This window comes from Lottia gigantea (genome assembly GCF_000327385.1).
Source record: "Lottia gigantea unplaced genomic scaffold LOTGIsca_22, whole genome shotgun sequence".
NCBI classification, from domain to species: domain Eukaryota; kingdom Metazoa; phylum Mollusca; class Gastropoda; family Lottiidae; genus Lottia; species Lottia gigantea.
This window is the reverse complement of record NW_008708555.1, coordinates 2,097,296-2,121,357: the sequence shown is the minus strand read 5'-3', so window position 1 is coordinate 2,121,357 and position 24,062 is coordinate 2,097,296. Positions and strand designations below refer to the sequence as shown.

The window sequence follows — 24,062 nt, the reverse complement described above, 5'->3', positions numbered from 1 at the left end:
TGAAGCGTAATTTTCTTGACGAAATTTTGTTTATATCTTTATACCCCTTTACTAGGTCTTTTAAACTCAATTTAGAAAAGAATTTGAAAGTGAATTACAGCGTTTCTTTAATTGTAGCCCATACAACTTTTCATGGTTGAAAACATTCACGATATTTTTTGTCTTGATTATATTTAAAGGCAAGAGTGTGACCTTGTGAGGTTTGAACTAAATGTCTTCCCTATAGAAAGCGTTTGATGTGGTTAAATGTATTTTATCGTATCTAGCTAATTTCATTGACAAGTATAATCGTGGGGATTACGATGACATACCTAACACCAATCCCATTACAAAATCACCTGTTGAATAGAAGAACCCTGTCACACCTGGCCTTTAATTTGTGTCCTTTAAGTACAAGTTCAAATGACAAGACTTCTTTAAAGTCTTTAATGTACATCAAGTGAAATATTGATAGCTTATGAAACTATCTTCACTCAGTTAGAACCTTTCGTCTCTAATCTGAATATTTCGAAAGCTTGATTGAGATATAATTCCAAAGATACATGACCTTCCATCTTGGCCAACATGAATATACCATATATTTTGTTGTCTCTAGAAGGGATTGCGGTATGGGGCTAATCATACTTGAAAGTTGACTTTGGATATTTGCATCTGCATTCGACTTTGTAGAAATCTACTTTCTATACTTTATAACTAGTGGAAATCTTTGTGGAATTCTACTTTATACTTCTACAACTGGTGGAAATCTACTTTCTATACTTTACAACTTGTCGAAATCTACTTTCCATCTTTTACAACTTGTCGAAATCTACTTTCTATGATTCACAACTTATGAAAATCGCCTTTTTACTTTTACAACTTGTGGAAATCTACATTCTACTTTTACAACTTGTGGAAATCTACATTCTACTTTTACAACTTGTCGAAATCTACATTTTACTTTTACAACTTGTGGAAATCTACATTCTACTTTTACAACTTGTGGAAATCTACATTCTACTTTTACAACTTGTCGAAATCTACATTCAATTGTGGAAATCTAAATTCTATACTGTTGCGACTAATACATCTTATTTATCTCTTTAAACTTCTGGAAAAAAGTTCTCACTCTCCAGAATGTACAGTAGCGGCCCTGATACTTCCAGACGTTTGAGGATCCGACCAATGGTGGGGAAAAGCAGGCGATGTTTCTCTTGTTCTTATGATTCATTTTCTTTGGATTTTGAAGCTTATGTTGCGCAATAACCTCACGTGGTGTTGATGTCGACAAATAGTAGGCTAATGCCAATACTTGACTTCATTTTTTGTGTATTGGCCCTAGCATTATTTATCCCTATCAAGGCCCTTTAAATATTATACTCGAGTGTTAAAGCCTATCTATGACTAGTATAAGAAGAGTCTAGATTGTCTTGCTGTAACCTTCTCAGCTGAATAATGTTTACTTTACAAAATCTGACCTCATTTTAGTATTTAAATCACGCTATGTAACCTGGTTTTATGAAAGGGAGATAAAAGTAGGCCAATTAAATATTCGAGTGATAATGGTTTAGATGTAATAACTGTAATCACTGTATGAATGAAACAATTTATCAATGAATGATGATGAAGATTGTATCACAAGTATTCTTCTTTATCTTTTAGTACCAATTGACTTAATTTTATCACAGTGCAAATCTAGGTAAAGTAGGCATATGTCTGGATTGTGTATGATAAAAAGGCTATCAAACTAGTTGTTGTTGTAGTGTATAAAGGTAAAAAAACTGTCGATTCATTATCAATACTCCAATTCCTAGAACCTGGAGTCCCTGCGTCTTTCCAAGGACTAAATAAATATAGAAAACGTTAGAACTATAGTTGCACCATCGATTCACTTATTTATTTTCTGTCCTGTTCTTTAAATGCATTAAGCTTGGTGACCATACGCCTGTCCAAATATAGAAGAATATTGCTGTGGACCAGAATCGGTGTGTTGGACATATATTTTGTTACCTGGCATGGTAATTGCGATCTGTTCTTTCTTCATCTACTTCGAAGTTTCTTCCTATTAAATGAATTCTTGAACTGCAATGATTCTTGTTTTACTATACAAAGATTGGTGTGACGACGCCTTACAGCTTCATAAGCAAAGTTCTAGCATGATGATATGTGTTGAACTGAATTGATATCATATCTGTTTAGTGCTGGAAGCTGCTTGTTTGTAAGGTATATTGCCCAACCATACATGCTATGGTCATAAACGAACATCTTTAAATTTAACAGGCTAATCAGCTTCTTTTGGGATTGAACATTCTCTTGTCCACGAGTTGTGGTTAAGAAATCGTAACTGTCAATATCTCAAGGTTAATTGAAAATCATCTAGAATGTGTGAAAATAAACAGTGTAGAGCGATCATGTTCTAAACGTTTAAATATGGTGGGGTGGATATACTCGGTGCCTAGTAGAGACAGTGGCACTGTACGTTGCGGTTTCCTTTACACCAGACCTAAGTAACGTGGGCGCTGTGATGTTCTACAACTCTCCACCTTGTACCTTTATCATACTTTTATAATGAGTGTAATAGGGAAAGGAGTTGTATAAACCCAGTTTGAAAGATTGAGTATGTGTTTGGTGGGACAAGGTGTATAAAGGTAATATGTCTGTATCGTGTTAGTTTTTAGGGTATTTTTGTTAAGGATATCAAATAGCCGTGTGTAACATGTACAGAGTACGTTAACAAACATTATCAATAGCGTTCAGATATTTTGTCAGATTATTGAGGAATTTAGTAAGCATTTTAAAAGGTGAATAGAACTATTTAAAACTGAGTATCGGGTCAATGTGAAACCGTGGTCTCAGGGTTTCTCATATTGTTACTATACAGCTTTACGTTCAATGATGAAAACACGACATGACAAAAGAATGCTGTATTTAACGGGCGTCTGTTACATTCAGTCTTTGAAATGGAAAGCTTGTAATAACCAATACATGAAAGTACAAATTTCAAAATAGCAACGAGCCTCGCCTATCTGACGTTTTGTTTATTGTCTCAGTTAAACTCAGTTGGTTATTTCGTCACTGAATATGGTAGCCAAAGCCAAATTCAACAAATATTCATCGCGATAAACGAAATATTTCAATAAAATTCAAACTTCCATGGCAAGAACAACGGCATATATTGTGCATAAATACAATCCCAATCCTACAACGAGAGAACTTACAGTATAATGAGGTAGATAGTGTTACGATGATCTTGAATTTGTAAAATGACCTTCTTCATTCACTGGTTAAAAGTGAATGGCTTCGATCAAAGTGAATCAAAGGTTTAAAAGAATTTAATGTTCCTATGCTATTTTATGTATGACCAGACATCACACATCCATTCATTCATTGAACTTCATTCAGTATAATGCATGGTGAAGGAAAGCTGTTTTTGTTACCGCAGAATAATAAAACACAGGAAGTATCAATAACACGATTTAAATACTTGGTTTGTTCAGTAGAAGCACATCAAGGGGCAACATTGTTCAGATAAATAATACATTTTATGGATAACAATTGCTGTTTTAATAATATTGGAACGTTTCGACGATGGTCCTCTACACTTAGACTCGCTTTTACGGTATATATACTGTGTTTCTAAAATCAGTTACCATATGCTTGATAAAGACAAGAGAACCATCGTTGAAACGTTGCAATATTATTGAACAGTAATTGTAATCCATTAAGTGTATATTTACTATAATTAATTAGTAAATGTCAATGGAAGTATTATTTACTTTATCAAAAACATCAAATATAAAGCTAACATGATATGGTTCTTATGAACTATATTCCTAACAGATTTGAATACATGGCATTTGTACACATTTGACAAGAATTCGGCTTTCCAGATTATAATCTAACCTCTATCTGTTTTGCAAGGTGGCTAGGGTAAACATCAATTTCGTTTGCTTTATGTTAACATTACTTAGTGACTGACTACTTTCGTTGGTAAAAAGTATCTTATGCATTAATATTTATTTTAATGAAAATATTCGGCTATGTAACAATTCACCAACAAAGGTAATCAATCTGAAATTTAATCGATGGTTATATTCTTGAGGGTAACCAGCTTACGGACATTCATTTCATCTTTATTTCATCAGTAAGCTATGTATTTAAAAAGTAACCTTCTCCACATTTATTTCAAAAGCAGGGTTTCACAATCCCAGGTGTGTAAATAGCAGGGATTGTCAATACCCACACCAATCAGTTCGCAACAGAAATCAGGGTGTTCACAAAGACGTGCTTCAAGATATACGGGATATATTTAGTGCAAGGACGATTAATTTCTAATGTCAGCCTAATCTGTTCTGATTGATTCTTCCTCTTCATTACCTCCATTCTTACAGCAGCATTCATTGACGAACATCGCTTTCTGTCAGACCTAACCTCTTGTCCTTACCAGGGGTAGTTGTCGACGACGACTTTCCATCTCTATTTTGTGAATGAATAAACGTATCAAAAGGCACTCCTACTCTCAATCAAGCGGAATTCATTTGTATTGACTCTATACAGGGTTGTCAATATGTTTACTATTAAACACGCTGATCGTTGATTTCCCTTCAACGATTTGGCAATCACCCCACTCTGTATTATGGTAACAAATAATCACTTTCATTCAGGTTTAGGATTATAAGATTGAATACTAAAGAAAGCTGTGGTGTGGTGTATTGGACTTGGAGAGTAAGCCATTATACCTTGTATATACCACTTATTCAAACAAACGCCGATATAGGTTAAATGCGTATTCAATAATGACTTTGGCACCACTTGCGGTTTCTATACAATGTCTTACGTTCTTATCATAAATTAAACCAGATAATACTTGGACATACGCGGACGACAATTATGTTGTGTCTTTCGTAATGACAGTATAGTCGTATTAGATGTATTACGAGTAACTTGCCCTGCGACATACAGTTGCGTCAATACAATGTATATCCAGAACTATACAGTTGCGTTAGATGTTTTTAAAGACTAACTTTATCCTGCCCTGCACCATACTGTTGGGCCATATGTTTTCAAAAACGTTACCTGTTCTACACCATGAAGTTGTACTAAAGCGTAACTATATACTTCCCTGCATCATACAGTGGTATCGGATGTTATAAAAATGTAACTATATACTGTTCATAACAGTGGTATCAGGTATTTTAAAACAGTAACCATATTCTTCTATCCAATACACAGTGGTATTGGGTGTTTTGAAAGAGCAGCCATATCCTGTCCTGCATCATACAGTTATGACATTTTTCAAAAAGGTTAATGTCCTGCACAATACTGTGAAGTCAGATTTTTTTCCAAAAGAGTTAACATATCCTGATCTTCATCACAAAGTGTGTCTAGGTGCTTTGCTAGAGTAACCACATGTGCCTTGCAGCATACAATGGCGTCGGGTCTTTTTTTTTAAAGAGTAACCCTAACATGCCCTCTACCATACATTTTTTTTAAAAAGTAACTATGTCGCTATTGTACTTGATATATATAACAAAAACAGTAACTATTTCCTGTCGTAAAGAGTGCATTTGTTTCATAAGAGTAATCTTATACTGCAGTGGTGTCAGGTGTTTTGAAAGAGTAACTTCATCCCAACTACTATACCGACACCAGAAACAACGATATCGGGTAACCGTACGCTTTAAAGTAAAAAAAAATCGACTAGTAGCTTACTTTATTTGTTTGATATACTTGTGTCATAGATATTGTTATTTTGATGTAAAACAAGCACCTTATTGATGTCTTGGTTCATCCTGATGTTGTTATTGTTATACATCACAGGAAAGATTTGTATAAAGTACAAATGGAGTATTTGGTTAATATTTTTTTTTTTTAAGTTGAATATTAAAAAGAGTGACCTACAAAAATTCCCTAGATAATCAACCGAGTGGCAAACTAACAAAAGTAGCTGCTTTATGATTCAAATGTAAATTAAATGCGTTTATTCTTTACTAAATGGTTTTACTAGTATTGTACTGGATAACAAAGATGTTATTTAATAGCACGTCTTGACAATCGAGTATAAACACTTGTAACCTTATCCGGGTACTTTCATATGATCCTTCATTGAAAGAAATGGTGAATCGGTTTTTTATAAATGGCATACACAAATTGTAATGCTTGAATGATGTTTTCATCTTTTACCATTGACTATATACACAGTGGTTGTATTGTGTTAAAGGGCAATAGAAGGAACTAGAGCTAGTTAAAGGGACAAGTTGCTGGTTTCATATTTTGCTCATTTTAAAGACGAAATTTGATTAATAGTTACACTTAGCTTATTTGGTTCGGAAAATAACACCAATTTGCTAGGGATATAACATCAAATACACATGTATATTCTGCATTGAAAAAGTCGTATTACCATAATAACTATCCATAGATAACAGTAATGTTTTTAATTAATTGTAATTCATTGTCACAATTGTAACAAATTAAACAGTTACAAAGAACGACAAGGTTTGATTGGTACCTTTTGGAAGATGCTAAAACATCCACACAAATTATAACGTTATAGACATAGAGCATGTTATTAATTGTTAAACTACATATATGCTGTAATGGATGTTGGCGATGATTTCACGTTCACGTTTTTGGTACACCTGTAGATATGCTATTGGTGCCCAGCATCAGGTAACTGTATGAGTCAGAACGAATTAAGCACAAATTGACTAATGATAACTTTTAGATTTTATCTTACGTTTGGTTGATTATTGGGAATTGCAAATTGTAATCAATATCATATATTGTTTTATTTTTCAGAGGACGTACAGCTTGGGTGTACAGAATTAAGGGCCAAAAGATATATCTCAGACGGGTTTTGCACATCAATGAAAGCCATAAAGGAAGTTGTGTGCGCAGGAAACTGTTTACCTATTAGAGACATACCATGGTATGCTGAATTTATCAAATATTGGTCACGTGATAAATATCGAGACTTTCAGTGCGAAGAGGACGTTGTGAGGCGTAAAAAAGTTCGTTTACTGTGTCAAAATGGAGAATACAGAAGTTACAAAATTAAAGTTGTGAAAAGCTGTAAGTGTAAAAGAATGAGGAGCATTCACAATAAAACGACGCGAAAAGACAGACGGCGGAGACGTCGTAAAGACAGGCGGAATCGTAATCGGAAACGACAGAGACCAAATAAGAAAACTCCTGCTCCGTGAATGTATAAAAAAGATATATTATGTTATTCTTTATCTTCCATTTTACCACCCCGATCTGTAGCTTGTGTGCGTCCTAACGTAACGGTCGAGTAGGTGGACGAGCGGAGATGCGTCTGCGTTGACGTGATGTCTGATCGAAACGCATTCAGGTTCAAGAGTACATGTCACTTCATAGAGCGATATATAAGTAAGGCAATTGGCCAGTATATGGATTATCTATCCTAGACCTGAATTCTCGATACTGGCAGTTAATTATGGATGGATTATAGCTGGTATTCTTGTGTTGGAATTAGTTTGATGGACTTGTTATTGTTATCCATTAATCTCATATTCGTTGTTGTTTTATCATCATTGTGTTCATCTTCAACTTCATCACCATCTAGTAGATAGTACTAACGGCATTGCACATTGAACCACATTCCAACCTCTGAGTGTTGCCATTCCATTGTGAATCCCATCCTTCCTCTTAATGTATAAAATATAAGTGTATTATATTGTGTATTTGAATAACCAGGTTTTCTGTTAATAGAACTTTTAATATAAATAATTATAGCAATTTCAATACATCACGTTTTGTGGGCGACGACGTGAAACACTACAAAATATGGATCTCAATAATACACTTGTTTTACTTATCTTAAATTACTCGGGTCTGGTAAAGTAAGCAATCTTTATTGCTTGGACTCTTCCTCTATGGATATGGATAGACTATAAATATAGCTGGAATAAAAGTGCCAACAATCTGTGTTCAGGAATCTAGGATATAATGCAGTGACGGATCACAAACCATAGTGAACTATCACATTCAGTGATAACTTTGTGAAACAGTGCCATTTATTTCTGAAAACGGGGGATTGTTTACTTAAGTGATTCTTATCTTTCGTCGACAGAGACTTTCGTAGTTCTTTTGAAATCCGTATTTAAGAAATCCAAACTAAGTTGAAAAACCTCGAGACTTCTTTAAGTAGAAGATATTTTGTGCAGTTGAGTTCAAATGGCGATCTAATATTGTCATTGGTTACTTTAACAATGTTGCCAATGACAACCTGAAACATTTAAAGTGCGCATGTCTGAGCCCTAATTGTGATGTGTATAGTTATAGTGTTGCAATCAGTGAATAATTGGATTATAGATGCATCAACAATTTCCAGAAAACCTGTTCGCTTAGTACAGAATCAAGAGAGGTCGAGCATTCTCAATTCCAAATATTAAAACCAATAGGCATAAGAGTTTCTATAGCTAAAATGACAATATTTTCGCATTTTCTTAAGGTATATTATGTCACACTTTCAATCACGTAGAATCAATATTCGTGTGGACTACAAAATTTAATTGCTAACAGAAATCTTAAAACTTGATATTTTATCAAAATTTAATAATTAACATAGGACTACCAACACCTATCTCACAGAAACACAACCTTTAATATTGGATTGCGAATGCTTGTCCTCTACACACCACTTCATTTAGAAGAAATATTTGAATTAAACTCGGCAGTCACTTCCTGGCAACTGGTAAAACAAATTATAATCAGGTAACTTATCATATAAATTGCTCTTTCCAAAGTAGCATCTATAAAATCGACGTGTTGTGGAAGCATTTAAGGCTGATTTAGTAATCAGAAACTGTGAAAATATGACTATCGTTAAGCTATACTGTTAAAACAATGAGCTTCAATGTTCCCCCAATACGTCCTCTAACTAATTGACTGGTATGTATGTGTAAATGCGACTATGTATATCTTCTTGATAATAAGAACATATTTTATTTTATGTTTATGTATCATCATATTTGAAATGTACAAATGCCCAGACAAAATAAAAGATTAAAAATATCCTATATAACGTAGTTCGAAGGATCATTGTAATCTTTAACAGTAGAGAAGATTCGGCATAGTATTGCAGTTCACATTCTTCATTGGCTGATGATTCAATACTTAATACACCCTAACCTGCACTACTTGCAAGGGGGTTACAGACTCACTAGGGGTTTAGGGTACATTTATGATGCAGTTTTACATATCACATTCAGAGAAAGTCTGTATGGAATAGTTTCAAAATCCAGAGGTAGTCTTCAAATGCAACTGTCGTTATGCAGTTATTGATTCTGCTCTGATTCAACGTAAACTTTGAATATAGGTACAGAACAACTCCATTGTTCTAATTTCACTTGAATCCACTTTGACTTTTACATAGAATTGAAATAGCCAAGTTGGAGACGGTTAAATGGCAATAAGCAAAACTTGAAAAAGTAACCAAATCATTCTGTTTAGATTTATAGTTGCATTTATTTTTGTAACCATAATCTGTATAAAGTTTATTTAGTTAAAATGTGGAGAGAACACAAATCAGCACAAAATGTACCATTCTTTCTACGATAAGTCGAAACCTTCAGTAAGAGTCGTGAAGGACGTGTCCCTATTTCAAATGTCATAATATTGAAAAGTTTAATATATTATGTATTATTAGTGTGTATTCGACCCACTTATTTCAAACCCATTATTTCCTACATAAATACAGTGAATAGACGCCACAAAACCCTCTTTTTTCTCCCTCTATTATATATTATAACTTTACAAGCTCATTCAATTTTCTAGTTTTTATTGTATAACCAAATCTTGACTATATTGTTAATCGGCGGCCATGTTGGAAATACGGTGAACTTGAAGCCACAAACTATCATTTTTAAATACCCTTTTATTAGTTAACTATATACGATGTTTTGACAATACTAGCGATAATATACACGGACATGTATCTGTAATATAACTTATTCCAATGATTGCATTTACTACAATGTAGATTAGAGGTGCTAGACGTCCCGTTACATGAGGAACACCTCGATCAGAGGTTGACATCTGATCTTCCATAGTTCCACAGTTGCAAGTAAAGATTTACAGTGGTTACATTCGAAAATGTTCATATTTTACATCTCAGTATAGCTCAGAATCTATTAATGATACTGATCGGAAATGATTTTGATATCAATTTATTGATTACAAAATGGTGTAATATGTAACTTATCAACCACCTTACCACTGACCAGTTCAGTACGTTTTACTCTTTAATCTGTTAGTCTCAGAATTTAATATTCATATCCTTACCACTTGTTTCGTTCATTACTTGTCAGCTTGGGATGTAGTCGTTTACATTGCCCAACATTGGAAACAGAATTTACATCACGTCAGAAAGTGTTTACAGGTCTACCAGAAGATTTAATATCAAACGCTCACAATCGCATACCACTAACTTAATTTTGATTTGATATCTACCGAAGAAAAATTCCAATTTGACCCAGATACAATTTGAAATTGGTGATGAGTCACCACCAAGTTTAGCCTTCACCTGTAAAGTCAATTGACATAAACCTAGGTTGGAGATAATCCACCTCTGTAATCTACTATATATACATTGTATGTACCGGCTTATTAACTAGTTAATACTGACTTCAGATGCACAAACCCTACTGACATTTAACTGAACAGATGTGCATAATAAATGAATACCTGATGTTACTCTGCGACTAGGTGTATCAGCTCGACATCTTCACGGACCACTATTTTGTACAGAGGCACATTCATGAATCGCCTGACTCACCGCACAAGTATAGTTTTTCGTCGCATTCTACAATGAACTTCGGCAAGCGTACCTTCTAAGCCTAATTCCCTTGATTGATTTTATATTATCATTTACCTGCATAAATATAATATGTGCAATAACGCATGAATTATATCATTAAATTTAAAGAACTCAAATCAACATGTACATGTATAAAACTTTTAAAAATCACACTTTTCTATAGGCCCTATTCGGTGAGCGAAGAAGAAAAAAAAAGAAATCTGTTGTGTAGGACATTCTGTTGTTAGTCATCAATTCTTAGATCAGATCACCTCAACCTTTCATCAACTTATTGTTTTTAAACACACTTTCCACGTCTGCACATTCCCGCCTTTTTCTTTGTCTTGTCATATTATGATGTAATGAGAATGACAGACGGTAATGACGTAATCATTGTCCATACAAAATCTCAATTTTGCACAATAGAACTGCATGACAATCATGTTTGTTTTTTGATCGTACACGCGCTGCACGTGCAATGCAGATTATTGTTTGATTGCATATTAGAGAAATAAAGAGGGTGTAAGAAACATGAGACCACTTCACAGAAGACAAAGAAATTAATGGTGGTATTATTCCACTATAAAAATGACATGAGTCCTCGAATTAAAATGATTAATCTCTTATCAACGATGAATTCAATCTGTAAGATCATCTCAACCTTGAGGTTGCCCTGCCCTGCTTTATAAACTCCGACAGAAAAAGGGGGCTGTACCATAAAATAGTAAACTGATAGTTAAAGCTTTAAAACTGCGTTGCAATGATGCAGATTCATGATTTTATTAGTCAATGGTTACATTTTTACTAGCAGGGAAAATAAGCGCTCAACTAGCTTGGCTCGATGATTGGATGCTGGTTGCAGACATCAGTATCTAAAACCAGACATGGCGTAGATTACCTTCCAGAAACGATGATTATCAGATGGACGTTAACAACAAAAACCAACTCAACTCTATATATGAAAGTTGAGTTATCATTGTTGAAATCTGAACAATAATACAGGCTCTGTATTCTCGAAAGATCTTAGCGCTAGGATGTCCTAGAATCTATGTTAGAAGACGAGAACTTAGCTAGCTAGCTAACTAGCGTTAAGATCGTTTCGAGAATACATGTCCAGGATCCTTAGCCTTTATCTATTAGTAGAATATTAATAGAATATTGCAATAACTGGTGCTCATCGATTTGCCCTCGGAACTTTTGTTGTGACTGACTTTTTATTTTTGTTATCCAGTAAATACATAATAGAGTGGATGTGAAAATGATCAGGTAATGGAATGTCCGCACGTGTTGAATTTGATGCGTACGTGTTAATTGCTGTTTGTTTAATTCATAATAATTATATACAATACAACATTATATTGATAGTAGACGATATTCAACTCCACAACTGAAGAGCTTCAATGATAATTCAGTAATACAACTCCCGAGATCCATCTTACCCTAACATTATCTTTGCAGCAAGAAAAAATACCTTACGGAACATGATAATCGTGTAAATGTCTGTTGGTGTTAATATCCGTATAACCCTTAATAAAGGCGTAAGAGACAAAGAGCAGTCCCTACAAACAATTATTCTTGGGGGAAGGGTTCAGCATGAAATATATAAATTAATATTTACATAATTGGCAATACAAAATAATTATAATTTCACAAATTTTAGTGAAATTTGACATGATTATTTTTGACAAAAAAAAACGTTGGCCTGATATCCACTCAAATACAACTCCAAGCTAAGCCAATCGCGAAGTATCATTCAGTTCATTTGGTCATCTCGAAAACTTATGTGGAATAACTACATAGTACAAGATCTGTCGACAATAATTAAGCCAATGAATATGTCCCAAGTGATAATCAAATATCAAAGCGGTATGTTAGCGACAAAAAAAAACAAGACACATAATTACTTACACATAGTCAGTGAAAATGTCAGTCTGTAATATCAAATTTTGTTGTTAAGCGGACGTTAGCTTGTCATCTACCAACAACTACATATTCTGTGATATCAGTTAGCAGAAAGCTGACGTGAACCTGTAATCTATCAACAACGACCTAGTAGTCTGTGATATAAGTTAACAGGAAGCTGACGTTCTGTTGAGAGGGGACGTTATCTTGTCATCTACCACCTCACAAAGCGATAATCTGTGAATATCCTTGACTCTGTCAGTTTATGTAAGTCAATGGTCGTAACTTAATGATTAAGCGAATATCAGATGTAAGGGCAAGATGCTGATATTATAATCAATCATAGTTGACAAGTTAAACGTACTGCTTAAACAATAAATATTTGTGTATCATATAGTATGTATGTAAACTAATATGTGTACATGTACATGCATTTTAAGTGATGTAAATGGATTAGCCTAAAAAGGGATTTGAGGGATTTATGACCACAAATATTTACAATGTTTATTCCTTCAATATATTCTGCACCTGACTTGATACATGACCTTAAAGTGTCAGGCCGAAATCTAGATAACGTTTCGGTGCATTACCAGGAAGTTCGGGTTAGTCAGTATACCCGAAATTACATCAAAGATGTATCTCTGTAGCGACATTCGTCACCAAAGCTGATGTTTATTAGAAGGATATTCGTATACCAACAACTACAGCAACGTTACCATCTTGCGGCTGAGTTGGTCATCAAAGCTTCTGTTTGGTTCAATAAAAGATGTCTGGTACATCGACAACTACTGTGAAAGAATAAGGAACTTTACTACAAACCACCACCCAGTATGAAAGACAAACAGATGTCATTATAGAAAGCGAGAAATACTTAAGACATTGAAATAACCCAGTGTAAGTATAACTGTAAGTATAACTGTATTGAATAAGTGATATTGTTAAAGCGGAAGAAACTGAATGACGATCAAACTAATATTAACATCTTTTATTTCATGATAGTGATAGTGATAGTATCCGAGAAATTCTTTGTTAAAATAATCATACAATCGCAAATACTCTTGGTTAATTGAGAATTATGTGAGAACTATTTACGTTAATCAGTTTTCTTATGCATAATCATACGTGGGTATTGAGAGATATCTTCTATTGAATCGTTTCAATCGCTGATGCAGAAAAATGAAAATGGATTTTAAGTAGATTGTGGGCGTTACACCCTGATTGTTGTGATTAAACTCCATATGGATTGTTTTGATGGTCCTAGAAACTGTAAACATTGATCCTCGGTGAACCACCTTACGACCCCGAAGCTAGGGCTGAACCTTAAGTTTTTGTCGTGCCTGATACGATGAACATGGACTAACAGGTAAACACATACATAAGTACAACAAATCAAATTTTTTATATAACGGTGTGAAACAATTTTTCTTGACGTTGTTATGAAGCTGATTGCCAATGGTACCTCTACCTGCAGTTGGTTTAAGAAAATTCTTTGTTAAATCGTTTTGAGGTCACTCCATGATCTGGCAAAAAATTCAACCAATCAAGTGTTCAGTACCATAAAAGATTTTCTCGGTATGTGAGGAGTTTTAGATATTCATTGTCACATATTGACTTGTATTGTCTAACCACTTTTTGTATTGACTTCGAGTGCATTTAAGTGTTATTGAGTCAAAATTCTCCAGAACACAACAATTACAAAAAACAAAACACAACACAAAAAAAATAATGTTTCTGAACAAGCATACAGATTTCTTTCCTACTTTCTGGTCCTGTTTGGGTAATTGGCGATGGTAGATGACAAGATAACTTCCAGATAACTGATAATCCTCACATAGAAGAGTATGAAAGAAGGTTCACATCCTATGGTGAGCAGCGTGGGAGATTTTGATTTAACAGTGGCCTTTCCAATGAATGTTCTTTATTCAAAGTAAGTTTAGCGTTGCAGAATGTCAGGTACAGTAGTAATTAATGAGAATTAAAGATATATATCCTATGTCTCAAGTACTGTTTAGTTTACTAGGCTGTTACTGGAACTATTTTCAGTATTTTGGATGATATAACAAACACCTTCTTTAGTTAGGTCTGGGTACCAAACGAAGGGCACAGTCACTGTGGGGTCACTTCTTTGTGTAGTGCACCATGATCTAGAGTTCCGAATATAGGTTCTACCTTGAAATGAAAGGTGAAGGTTTTTGGCGGGTAAATACGATACGAAACATCTTGATAACTATGTAAACACCACCGACTTGTGAATGAAACGACCAGTCTGACAATGACACCTATAACGACCTTTTAACGGCAATAAACGTTCTTTTAATTGGTCGCATTTACCCAATTAATGTCACTTGGCCGCGCTTGACAACTTGGTGAAAATTACAACAAGTAGTATCAGCAAATAGTAACCAGAGATCACGTGATAAAAATACGACAACGATGTCGGAGTGGTTTTGAGATAATCTTTCAAAAATAAAATTAAAAATTTGAATGTTCCTGTATCTCAACAGAAAACTCATAAGAAAGCAATAAAAATATGACCTTCGTGGAATATGAAACATAACATATTATTAATGTCCAATTGCAATGTATGGATTCTGCCTAACAGTGGTAAAGAGCAGTTGAAACAATCTGGTACTCTTGCCGCACTGAAAAGACCAACATAACTCAATTGTACATGAACTAGAAATAATGATGCTCCGACTGTTGCTTGCTAAACCAGTGGTCAAGGCGTTGGTTTCAGTATAAATTGAGTTTATACCTTCGAATTTCTCAGCCCGACTACAGTTGAATGTGATGTAGATCGTAGAGGCTGTCTTGGTGGAAGCGATCAGTCATTCCTATAGGATGCTAACCGAAGTCGGTTTAAGACCCTCCTGACAAAATACTCTTATTGTAGACAGCACAGTGTTGTTGGTCTTCACAAGCCCATTCAGGAGCGAAACAGCAGGGAGTAAAATTCTATTTCATTTCAAATTTATCATACATCCATCCGTCAACGTTCATTAGACATAAACGTAGAAATTAATTTGAGCTCAATATACAGAGGAAATCGCACACACAATAAATGAAAAAAAAAGTGACGTAAGGCTCGTGTACTATTTCAGATTTTAAGGAGTGGTGATTTTCGACTTGAATTCATCCAAATGAACGAATACTTAAATATTTATAAAAAATCATCTCGTGTCACTAACAGTAAGCGTATAATAAAACGTCAGTCATACGCATGTCTAATTTTACTAGTTTTTTTTCCACCAAAATTGAACACATAATTAAAACTCCACGAGCACAAAGGAAGTTAAAGACGACAGCACGTTCTGAAGACTTGAGGAGTGGCGTTCTATATTCGTCTGCAGTAGACCAAAACATAACATAAGTCGACAAACTATTGAAATCTTTAATTCGAGATAATCAAATAGGCCCTATTTTATATTCGGTTGCAATTGTGAACGACGTTTATATAATTTCATCTAGACGTTTTTTGCACAGACCTAATAAGATATCAGATGTTGGCAATTGTGTACCGAAGTGGATCAAATTCACGTGCTGAATCAACGCCAACAACATCTTGTTTATATATCAAATCAAAAGAGGTCATAAAAAGAGTACATACCATCAAACGATTTTTCACATGTATTGCCGCCTGACAGAAGGTCCAATAGTCCTGGTCATTGTAGAGCAGAACGGCAAATCAATACACATAGAAAACGTTTTTGATACGAGCTCTGTATTTTCAATGCGAATTTAGGTCAGAAGAGAAATTAGGTCATCTGGAAGGATTTTTAGTTATTCAAAACTTGTATCAACTGGCAGAATTTGCCGTCCATATTTTTATTAATTTGTACAGTGATTACCCATATAATTCAAGAATTTGATTCATTTGTGTTTGTGAATTTTAATGCTCCGTTTTTATAGACATCGTCATGATGAATTACAGTCGTATTGCTATTGCTTTTAACTAAAGAAAGTTAGCTACCGAACACGTTTATGCTCCCCATTTCACGCTACATTGCGATGCCCAACTTCATAAGCTCAAGCAGAACATAAAACTCTATTTCATTTCAGTTCAAACTGCCGAGACTAAACTGAAGAACCCAACAAAAGTAGAGCGTCACGACACATAAAGTTCACGACATGTCACTTTCACTGGAAGGAATGTGGGATAATTAAATGGCCAATGAGTCTTTAATCAAGTTGAAGAGTCAACTTTTACGCAAGATGATTTCCAGACGTGATTGTCGCCATATTGTTACCACTTTATTATTTCCCCGTTTTGACAGAGTGCTTCTCTTGTTTAACGCAGGCTTGAAGTAGACTCGGTTGTCAAGCTCTGCCTAGCAAAGACCAACGCCATTGACCTATAGCCTGGATATTCCAAGCTTACATTGAAGAGTCGCCAGAATAATTAAATCAGAAATACTAGTACTGAAGTGGAATAATGTGACAACTAAATGTTACTATTAAAATGTATACTACCTAATTAGGCAGAAGAGGGGTGTTGACTTTTATCAACACAATGTTTAATAAATTTTTCGTACTTGATATTAGGGTCAGTGACCCATTATTTAAATAAATTAAAAGTAGGAGACATGTTGTAAATTAAAAGTAGGAGACATGTTGTAATTTAAAATTAATATCTCACATATTGTTAACTTTATCTCAAATTATCTAGTCAAGAAATAATTCATTTGTAAAGTACTTCTGTACTAGTGTATGTAGGAGGAATAAGTGGGGTTTAATCAAGATATGTGTTTGTTGGCAATATACTGGCGAGTTGCATTGGCTCGACTTAAGGGTAGGGATGATGAGAGAATTATTATGTCAACTGTCTTCTTCATCACTCTAGTGCTTTTGGGTTGCGACTAACCGATATCCTTGCAACTGGTGGTACCTTGGAGAACTGATCAATCGCTGGATTAAGGTGACACAACGCTGACTGACAATTCGCAGTATCCATGTTGGAATTCCTATGATACGGACCCAAGTTGCTTCCACGACCAACCACTTGATCGCAGTTGCTGGTAGATTCATCCGAGGATATTCTATGAATCGCATATTTAATCAGAAAATTTGACCTTAAACTCTATGAAATCTTACACGTGTTCTTCAGTTTCAATCTTTAATTAAAGGGAGATAATTCAGCATTAAGTCAGAGATACTGAATTATTTCTGGTCCATTATCCTTATTACAACGACAAGTTTAAACCAGAAAATACAATCTACTGATTATAATCTCATATAGCAAATAGCTTAATAAATAAACCAAGCACTAACGATCCTCCGAACCACAAAACGAAACCCGAAATCCACAACATTTTCACGAAACATTGGTAGCAGCTAATGAACTTTATCATGAGGAGCTATATCAATCATGGGTGAGTAAGTAATTCATTATGAAACTTGGTATTAGGTGTCTAAAAGAGTAAGTATAACCTGTCTATCGCCACATCCGCCATGGCTGTTCAATTTTTATTTTTTGGAGATCACCAAACCAACTCTATATTTAGCACCCTATTATGGAGGAACAACGTTTGGTTAGGCAGTAAGCACATCTTGTTTTGGAAGTTCACGACTCCCTTACACATCTAAATGCTAGTAGTTCGACAGATACCAATTCAGAGACAGAAGATGACATCTGGACTTTTTTCAAAACAAAAGTTAATAATAGGAGAAGCTGAAATACTTTAACCTGCACTATCTCAAAAACTGTAACGAATCAGTTGTAGTCTTATTTCTGTGAAAACAAGAAGGCTATTATTAACTATGTCTATTCTTATTAAATATGAGCTAGCTGATTTAAATGGTGATAAAACATAAAATATGGCTTCTATTTGAATATGTATTTTGATTTATTTTATCAGCCTATTTTACATGTGGCTATAGCGTGACGAATTGTATTAAAACCCCATAAAACATAACTACCATAATCCCTATACAACTTATACATGCATGTTACCATTCATGGATTTCACGTTCACCTGGTGATAAATGGTTTAATAGGAGATGTGTTTAGTGTCCCTTCAACATCAAACTAGGTCGGCATTATGTACAGTACACTAGCTTTTTATAGAACACTCGATCGTATTATGTTTGATAGTCATTCATTCTGATACGCATGTACAAGAGTTGTGTATAGGTTTAAAGCCTTACTTTAAAACAGTTGTAGTAATGAAACTTGTACAGTAAGTTCAATTTCGATATAATACAGGACGTATATCAACCTTTTTGTTATATATGCTTCTAATCCTTTCCGCCTCAATTATTGCATGGCACAGACAATCGCCTACTTCAGAAGCGAAGTATTTAGAGTAGATTTGAATTGGTGTTTTAAGGATGTTCTAGATTCAGTGGTAATCTAGATTACTATACGGAATGATCTGGGATTCAGAAAGGAAGCAAAGTCTAATACGGAGAGAAACAGTCAAGATGTAATATAAATTATGTCAGTGTATATTTTGTACCGTTTAAATTATATTAACAGGATTAAATGGTCTTACCTTCAAACACCATCCTGACGAACAGATCGATAACAGCTAATCCTTGTGATATACAACAATGCTTGACAAATTACTGGAAAAACAAAGTACGGTTTCAGGTTTTATACACATCCAATAAGGCTTCACTATCTTCTATAGTTCACATGAAGACAAAGGTACCAGTACTTCTTTACAGACATTCACACAACGTTCACCTCCTTACTCTGGTACTACGAGATAATTGAGAACTATAAAGTCCATCAAAGCTTTTCAGTACAGGTTATTGTGGGCATGATAAACAAATTCCATTCAAACCTTGAATAGTTGGAATAGTCCTGAGAGGTGCTTTAATCTCCAACTGATTATCATGTAACACGATATCAAACATAACTATGGGTTTCTCAAGCACCCAGCATCACCGGGATGGTACTGTGCCCTTATCGGACAAGAAATACACAGGGCGTACCAGAAGGTTCCAATTTCAAGCAATGGAAGCCATGTTCATGATCGATCGTCTTTCGATTCTTCGTGTACACTCAGTTGTGGCAAGATTTGACGTATCAGTTCAAACATCTTATAAAGTGTAAATAAGTATGATCAGTCACATCAAGTACTCATTGTTAGGGCGATATTGAAAAATCATCTTCAGAACTCAATTCAGCAAAGTTTCTACAACACAATACGTTAATTCAATATAGCTAATAAGTTCTTATATTACTCATGATGATAATGACATCAGCTGTTATAATAAACATTACAATGAAATAAAATATCTTAGCAAGGCTTTTATATCATATATCATTACATATCTACTTAAAATAATTTGGAATCGTGATTTTGTTGCGTCTCTTTCTAGAAAAGCCTTGCATTCATCTTCATCTTTGTGTCTGATTATAGGTTAATGACTTCATTCAGGAACGTTACATTTTGTGACTCCCTTGACTTTCTGTGAGCTTTATCAACCTGCAACTAAAGCATCCTTCGAGGTCATCATGGACCACGTATACACATACCTTCACGACAGCGGTCAAGAGCACGATCTAGATTCCCAGATTGTTTGGAGCTAAGGAAGACCTATTGACAGTAGCTAACAGATCAACGATCCATTTTAATAGCTTTAGAAATCACATTAGAATGGTTCTCTGATCAGTCATTGTTACATCCATGGAAGAGGATTATAGCATGCGATAAATATTTACAGAGAGAAATACACTCTGGATGGTAAACACTCCATATCTTCGTGGTTTTGGGACAATTCAGCTTTCCAGATCCATCGTCTGATATCTTTGATCCACTACCATAGTGCTGTATATTAGTACATCGTGTAAAATTGCACCCACTAATTTGGAACACTTGATATCGTTGTGTCATTATTTTTTTAGAATTCGCCATCAGTAGTATGTGATATCAGTTTCTGAAAGAGAACGCTGACTTGTTATCTACCGATTTTTAAATTATCTTATAATCGCGGTATTTACACAATAAGATAACAAATGAGCCAAACAGACTAATGTTCCATCTCTCCATTGATGTAACTACAGTCCGTCCACCACACTTTCTTCATAAGAGTCTCCTGATCACTAAGGTGGTAGAAATTGTTGGTGTTTATCTCACGCCCACTAACACGGATACCAGAATTCCTATACTATTCATGATATAGATTATAGACTTTTTGTTAGAACTGGGCGTACAATACTACAGGTAGTTTTATATTTTGACCTCCACATATTTCAAATAGTAGCAATATCAAATCTTTTGTAAGGCCTATAAATAACCATGATGTTATTTATAAACATGGAAAATTGTTTTCGATCTTATGATATGCTACAACACGCGACTGACACGCGACAATGACCTTACGGTACCATGCACGCATAACTGTCATCTGAAGATAAAATCATTATATATTTTGATGTACAGTAATCTGGTTTAAAGGAATGACAGATATTTTCTTGGTTTTTAAAGTATTCCATATGCAAAACGTCATTGGCGAACGTTGTTAACAAAAGAACATTATAACACCTTCGACTACCCACCCAATATCAACAATAATATGCTTGAACCACGTAAAGAAATAACCATAAGAACGGTGGAACATTTCAGCGAAAATCAAGGGCTTTGCTTTGTAAGCAAGCTAAGATGAGAATTCACTGTTAGAAAGCAATAAGGACGAAGATGACCAAATATTACGCTTTAAATCCATTTATCCGAACAACAATCAAAAGGCAGTTCCAACGATATAGAGTTGCTACAAGTTCGACAGCCATTCTGGGTCATTCAAGATGTACAGAAATGATACAGCAAAGTGTACTCAAAAAAGAATAATGGCTTCCAGTCCAGTTCATAGCACATAAGACAAAAGTTATTCCACACGTAGTTGGTCAGTTACCACAAAACTGTATTTGTAAAGACACACAGAGGAACATAGTATCATCTTGTCCATGGCCAATTCACCATTGATTTGATGTTAACGTTCTGACAATCTATTGATGACGTTGGGATGTAATTATTGAAGATATAAGGTGTACCACACTGCTACCTGGTACAGACTTATTCAACTCGTATCCAATTCCTTTAATCCTACAATATGATCCGTGTAAGATGACGGGAAGTTCAATCCCGGTCGGTCGACGAGGTGTGAGGTCTGTAATTATAAAGTTATTGGAGAATTTTACTGGTCTAACTTGGCTAGTTGAACTTACAGCTTAAGTGATAATATTTGTTAATTTAAAACTTAAGTGATGATATTCACAAAAAGGGAACTTAAGTGAGGCTTTGTTTAATTGGAAACTTAAGTAATGATGTTTACAAAAAGGGAACTTTAGTGAGGCTTTGTTTAATTGGAAACTTAAGTAATGATGTTTACAAAAAGGGAACTTTAGTGAGGCTTTGTTTAATTGGAAACTTAAGTTATGATGTTTGCAAAAAGGGAACTTAAGTGAGGCTTTGTTTAATTGGAAACTTAAGTGATGATGTTTACAAAAAGGGAACTTTGGTGACGCTTTGGTTAATTGAAAACTTAAGTGATGATGTTTGCAAATAGGAAAATTTAAGTGATGCTGTAGGTTTGCAAATAGGAAAACTTAAGTGATGTTGTTGGTTAAATGGAAAATTAAGTCATGATGTGTACTAATTGGAAATTTATTTCATGTTGTCGGAGATTGGAAAATTAAGTGATGCTGTTGGCCTATTAGAAAGTACGAGAAGTTTTGCTTCTTCCTGAAATTCTTGGTACCCTTCAGCCACTAGGTTAACTTAATATTACCTTTTAGTAGAGATTATGTTGGCAGGAATTAACCCTGTAGCTACATTAGTTACGAAGCGGTTTACACGCTCTTGTGGTTGAGATTTAGACCTTTAACCAGTACTATTAAACTTACGTTATTCGTCGTTAAGGGCGATTCAAGAGGACGACATAATGATGTGGCGAAATTCAGCAGCAATTACATTATCAGTATCAGTATGTCTAGCTTCCATGGAACGTGGAAGGTTTCTGCTTATAAAGAAGTAAATAAAAACTACGGAACGTGTTAAAAAGATAACTGAACAATTCTATGGTTACAATGGTATTAAAGAGAAATTGTTTCCTTAGAGAAACTATTTAGAGAGTAACATTTTACAAATAAAAGTCTTGTAAGAATGATTTTTAAAACTTTATTTAAAATAAGATTATTATTAGCATCTTATGAAGCTTATGTGAAATCCTCATTTTTAAGTCTTTACATCTTGACGATAGAAAGCTGCCATTCTACCTAGCACAGCTCCTCTAGATCCAATTCGAGTACTAGAACCCTTTCTGAGTGTCAACAAAACGCCTTGGCGATTCATGGAAACCCTGAGAAACAGTTTCACGTAAGTAATGTTAATGCTTTTACCATATACATGTACATACATATACGTACATTAGTGTTGGAGATTCATACGGTCTTCAGATTGTATATATTTACTGATTTGCCTCCGCGTTATGGTTCGCATAGGAGGATCTGAGGTAACAAACAAGTATTTTTGTGGCAAGTATAACTAGTTAGATATATAGGGGGTTTTATTTGTAACAAGAAGTAGTGAGATGGATTATATCTGAACCTACGGTAAAATGATCCGACTAGACTATACTACAATGACTTAGTATGATATTTATGTAAATGGGTATTGGATCCCTGTGTAATACACTAGTGTAAATCATTGTTTCACTGGGTCAAGGACTTTAATATCACCACGATAGTCTTGATCAACAGATCAGTAATGGTCTTGCTTGCCCAGACTTGCTACCTTCCATATCATTTAACCTGAAAATCTTAACTTAACGATTTCAAACAATTTGATAGAAACTTATCCATCAATATTGCTCATTTGTAGCATATAAGTCGAAGGGTCTGAAAGGTTATTCTAAATGATATAGCAATGCTTTTTATTAGCATTAGTTATCTCCCTTGGTCGTAAACGTATTGAATTAACTCCCTTGATGATATGAAATAAGCTGGCACTTTCGCTAAAATTTAACTGCGCTTGGTTATTTTATTTTTAACGTCCGTTAACAATATGCAATATGCCAGAATAGTTTTATATTCTTAAGGGAATAGGATAGGCCGATATAGGTTACTATTTACCAAAACCAAAATTGTAAATTTGGCTTGTAAGACAGATCTTGGTATTTTGGGGGGATTTGTTATTTGAACCAGTAAGCTATCATCCTATAAGTCGATTGTGACAAGTTTGATTACCCACTACCGACTACCTGAAGAGTTGCTGGGATTATACATGCTCTTTTTAAATGAAGATATAAAGTATGTTATTGCTAGTATACCATCAAAATGTTATCAAATTTTCCAATCTAGTTTAAATAGGAAACTGTCACTCAGTGTCAAAACTATTATCATATAGAATGTTGT

General features: G+C 34.6%; 1 protein-coding gene across 1 annotated transcript; it reads left to right on the top strand.

The window, feature by feature from the left end:
- Positions 1–6,785: 6,785 nt before the first annotated feature.
- Positions 6,786–7,094, top strand: LOTGIDRAFT_88167 (hypothetical protein; the record flags this gene model as incomplete). Its single annotated transcript, XM_009054503.1, has 1 exon — positions 6,786–7,094. A coding segment is annotated over one exon (309 nt), but the record flags the coding sequence as incomplete, so codon positions are not given.
- Between the last annotated feature and the right edge of the window lie 16,968 nt (positions 7,095–24,062).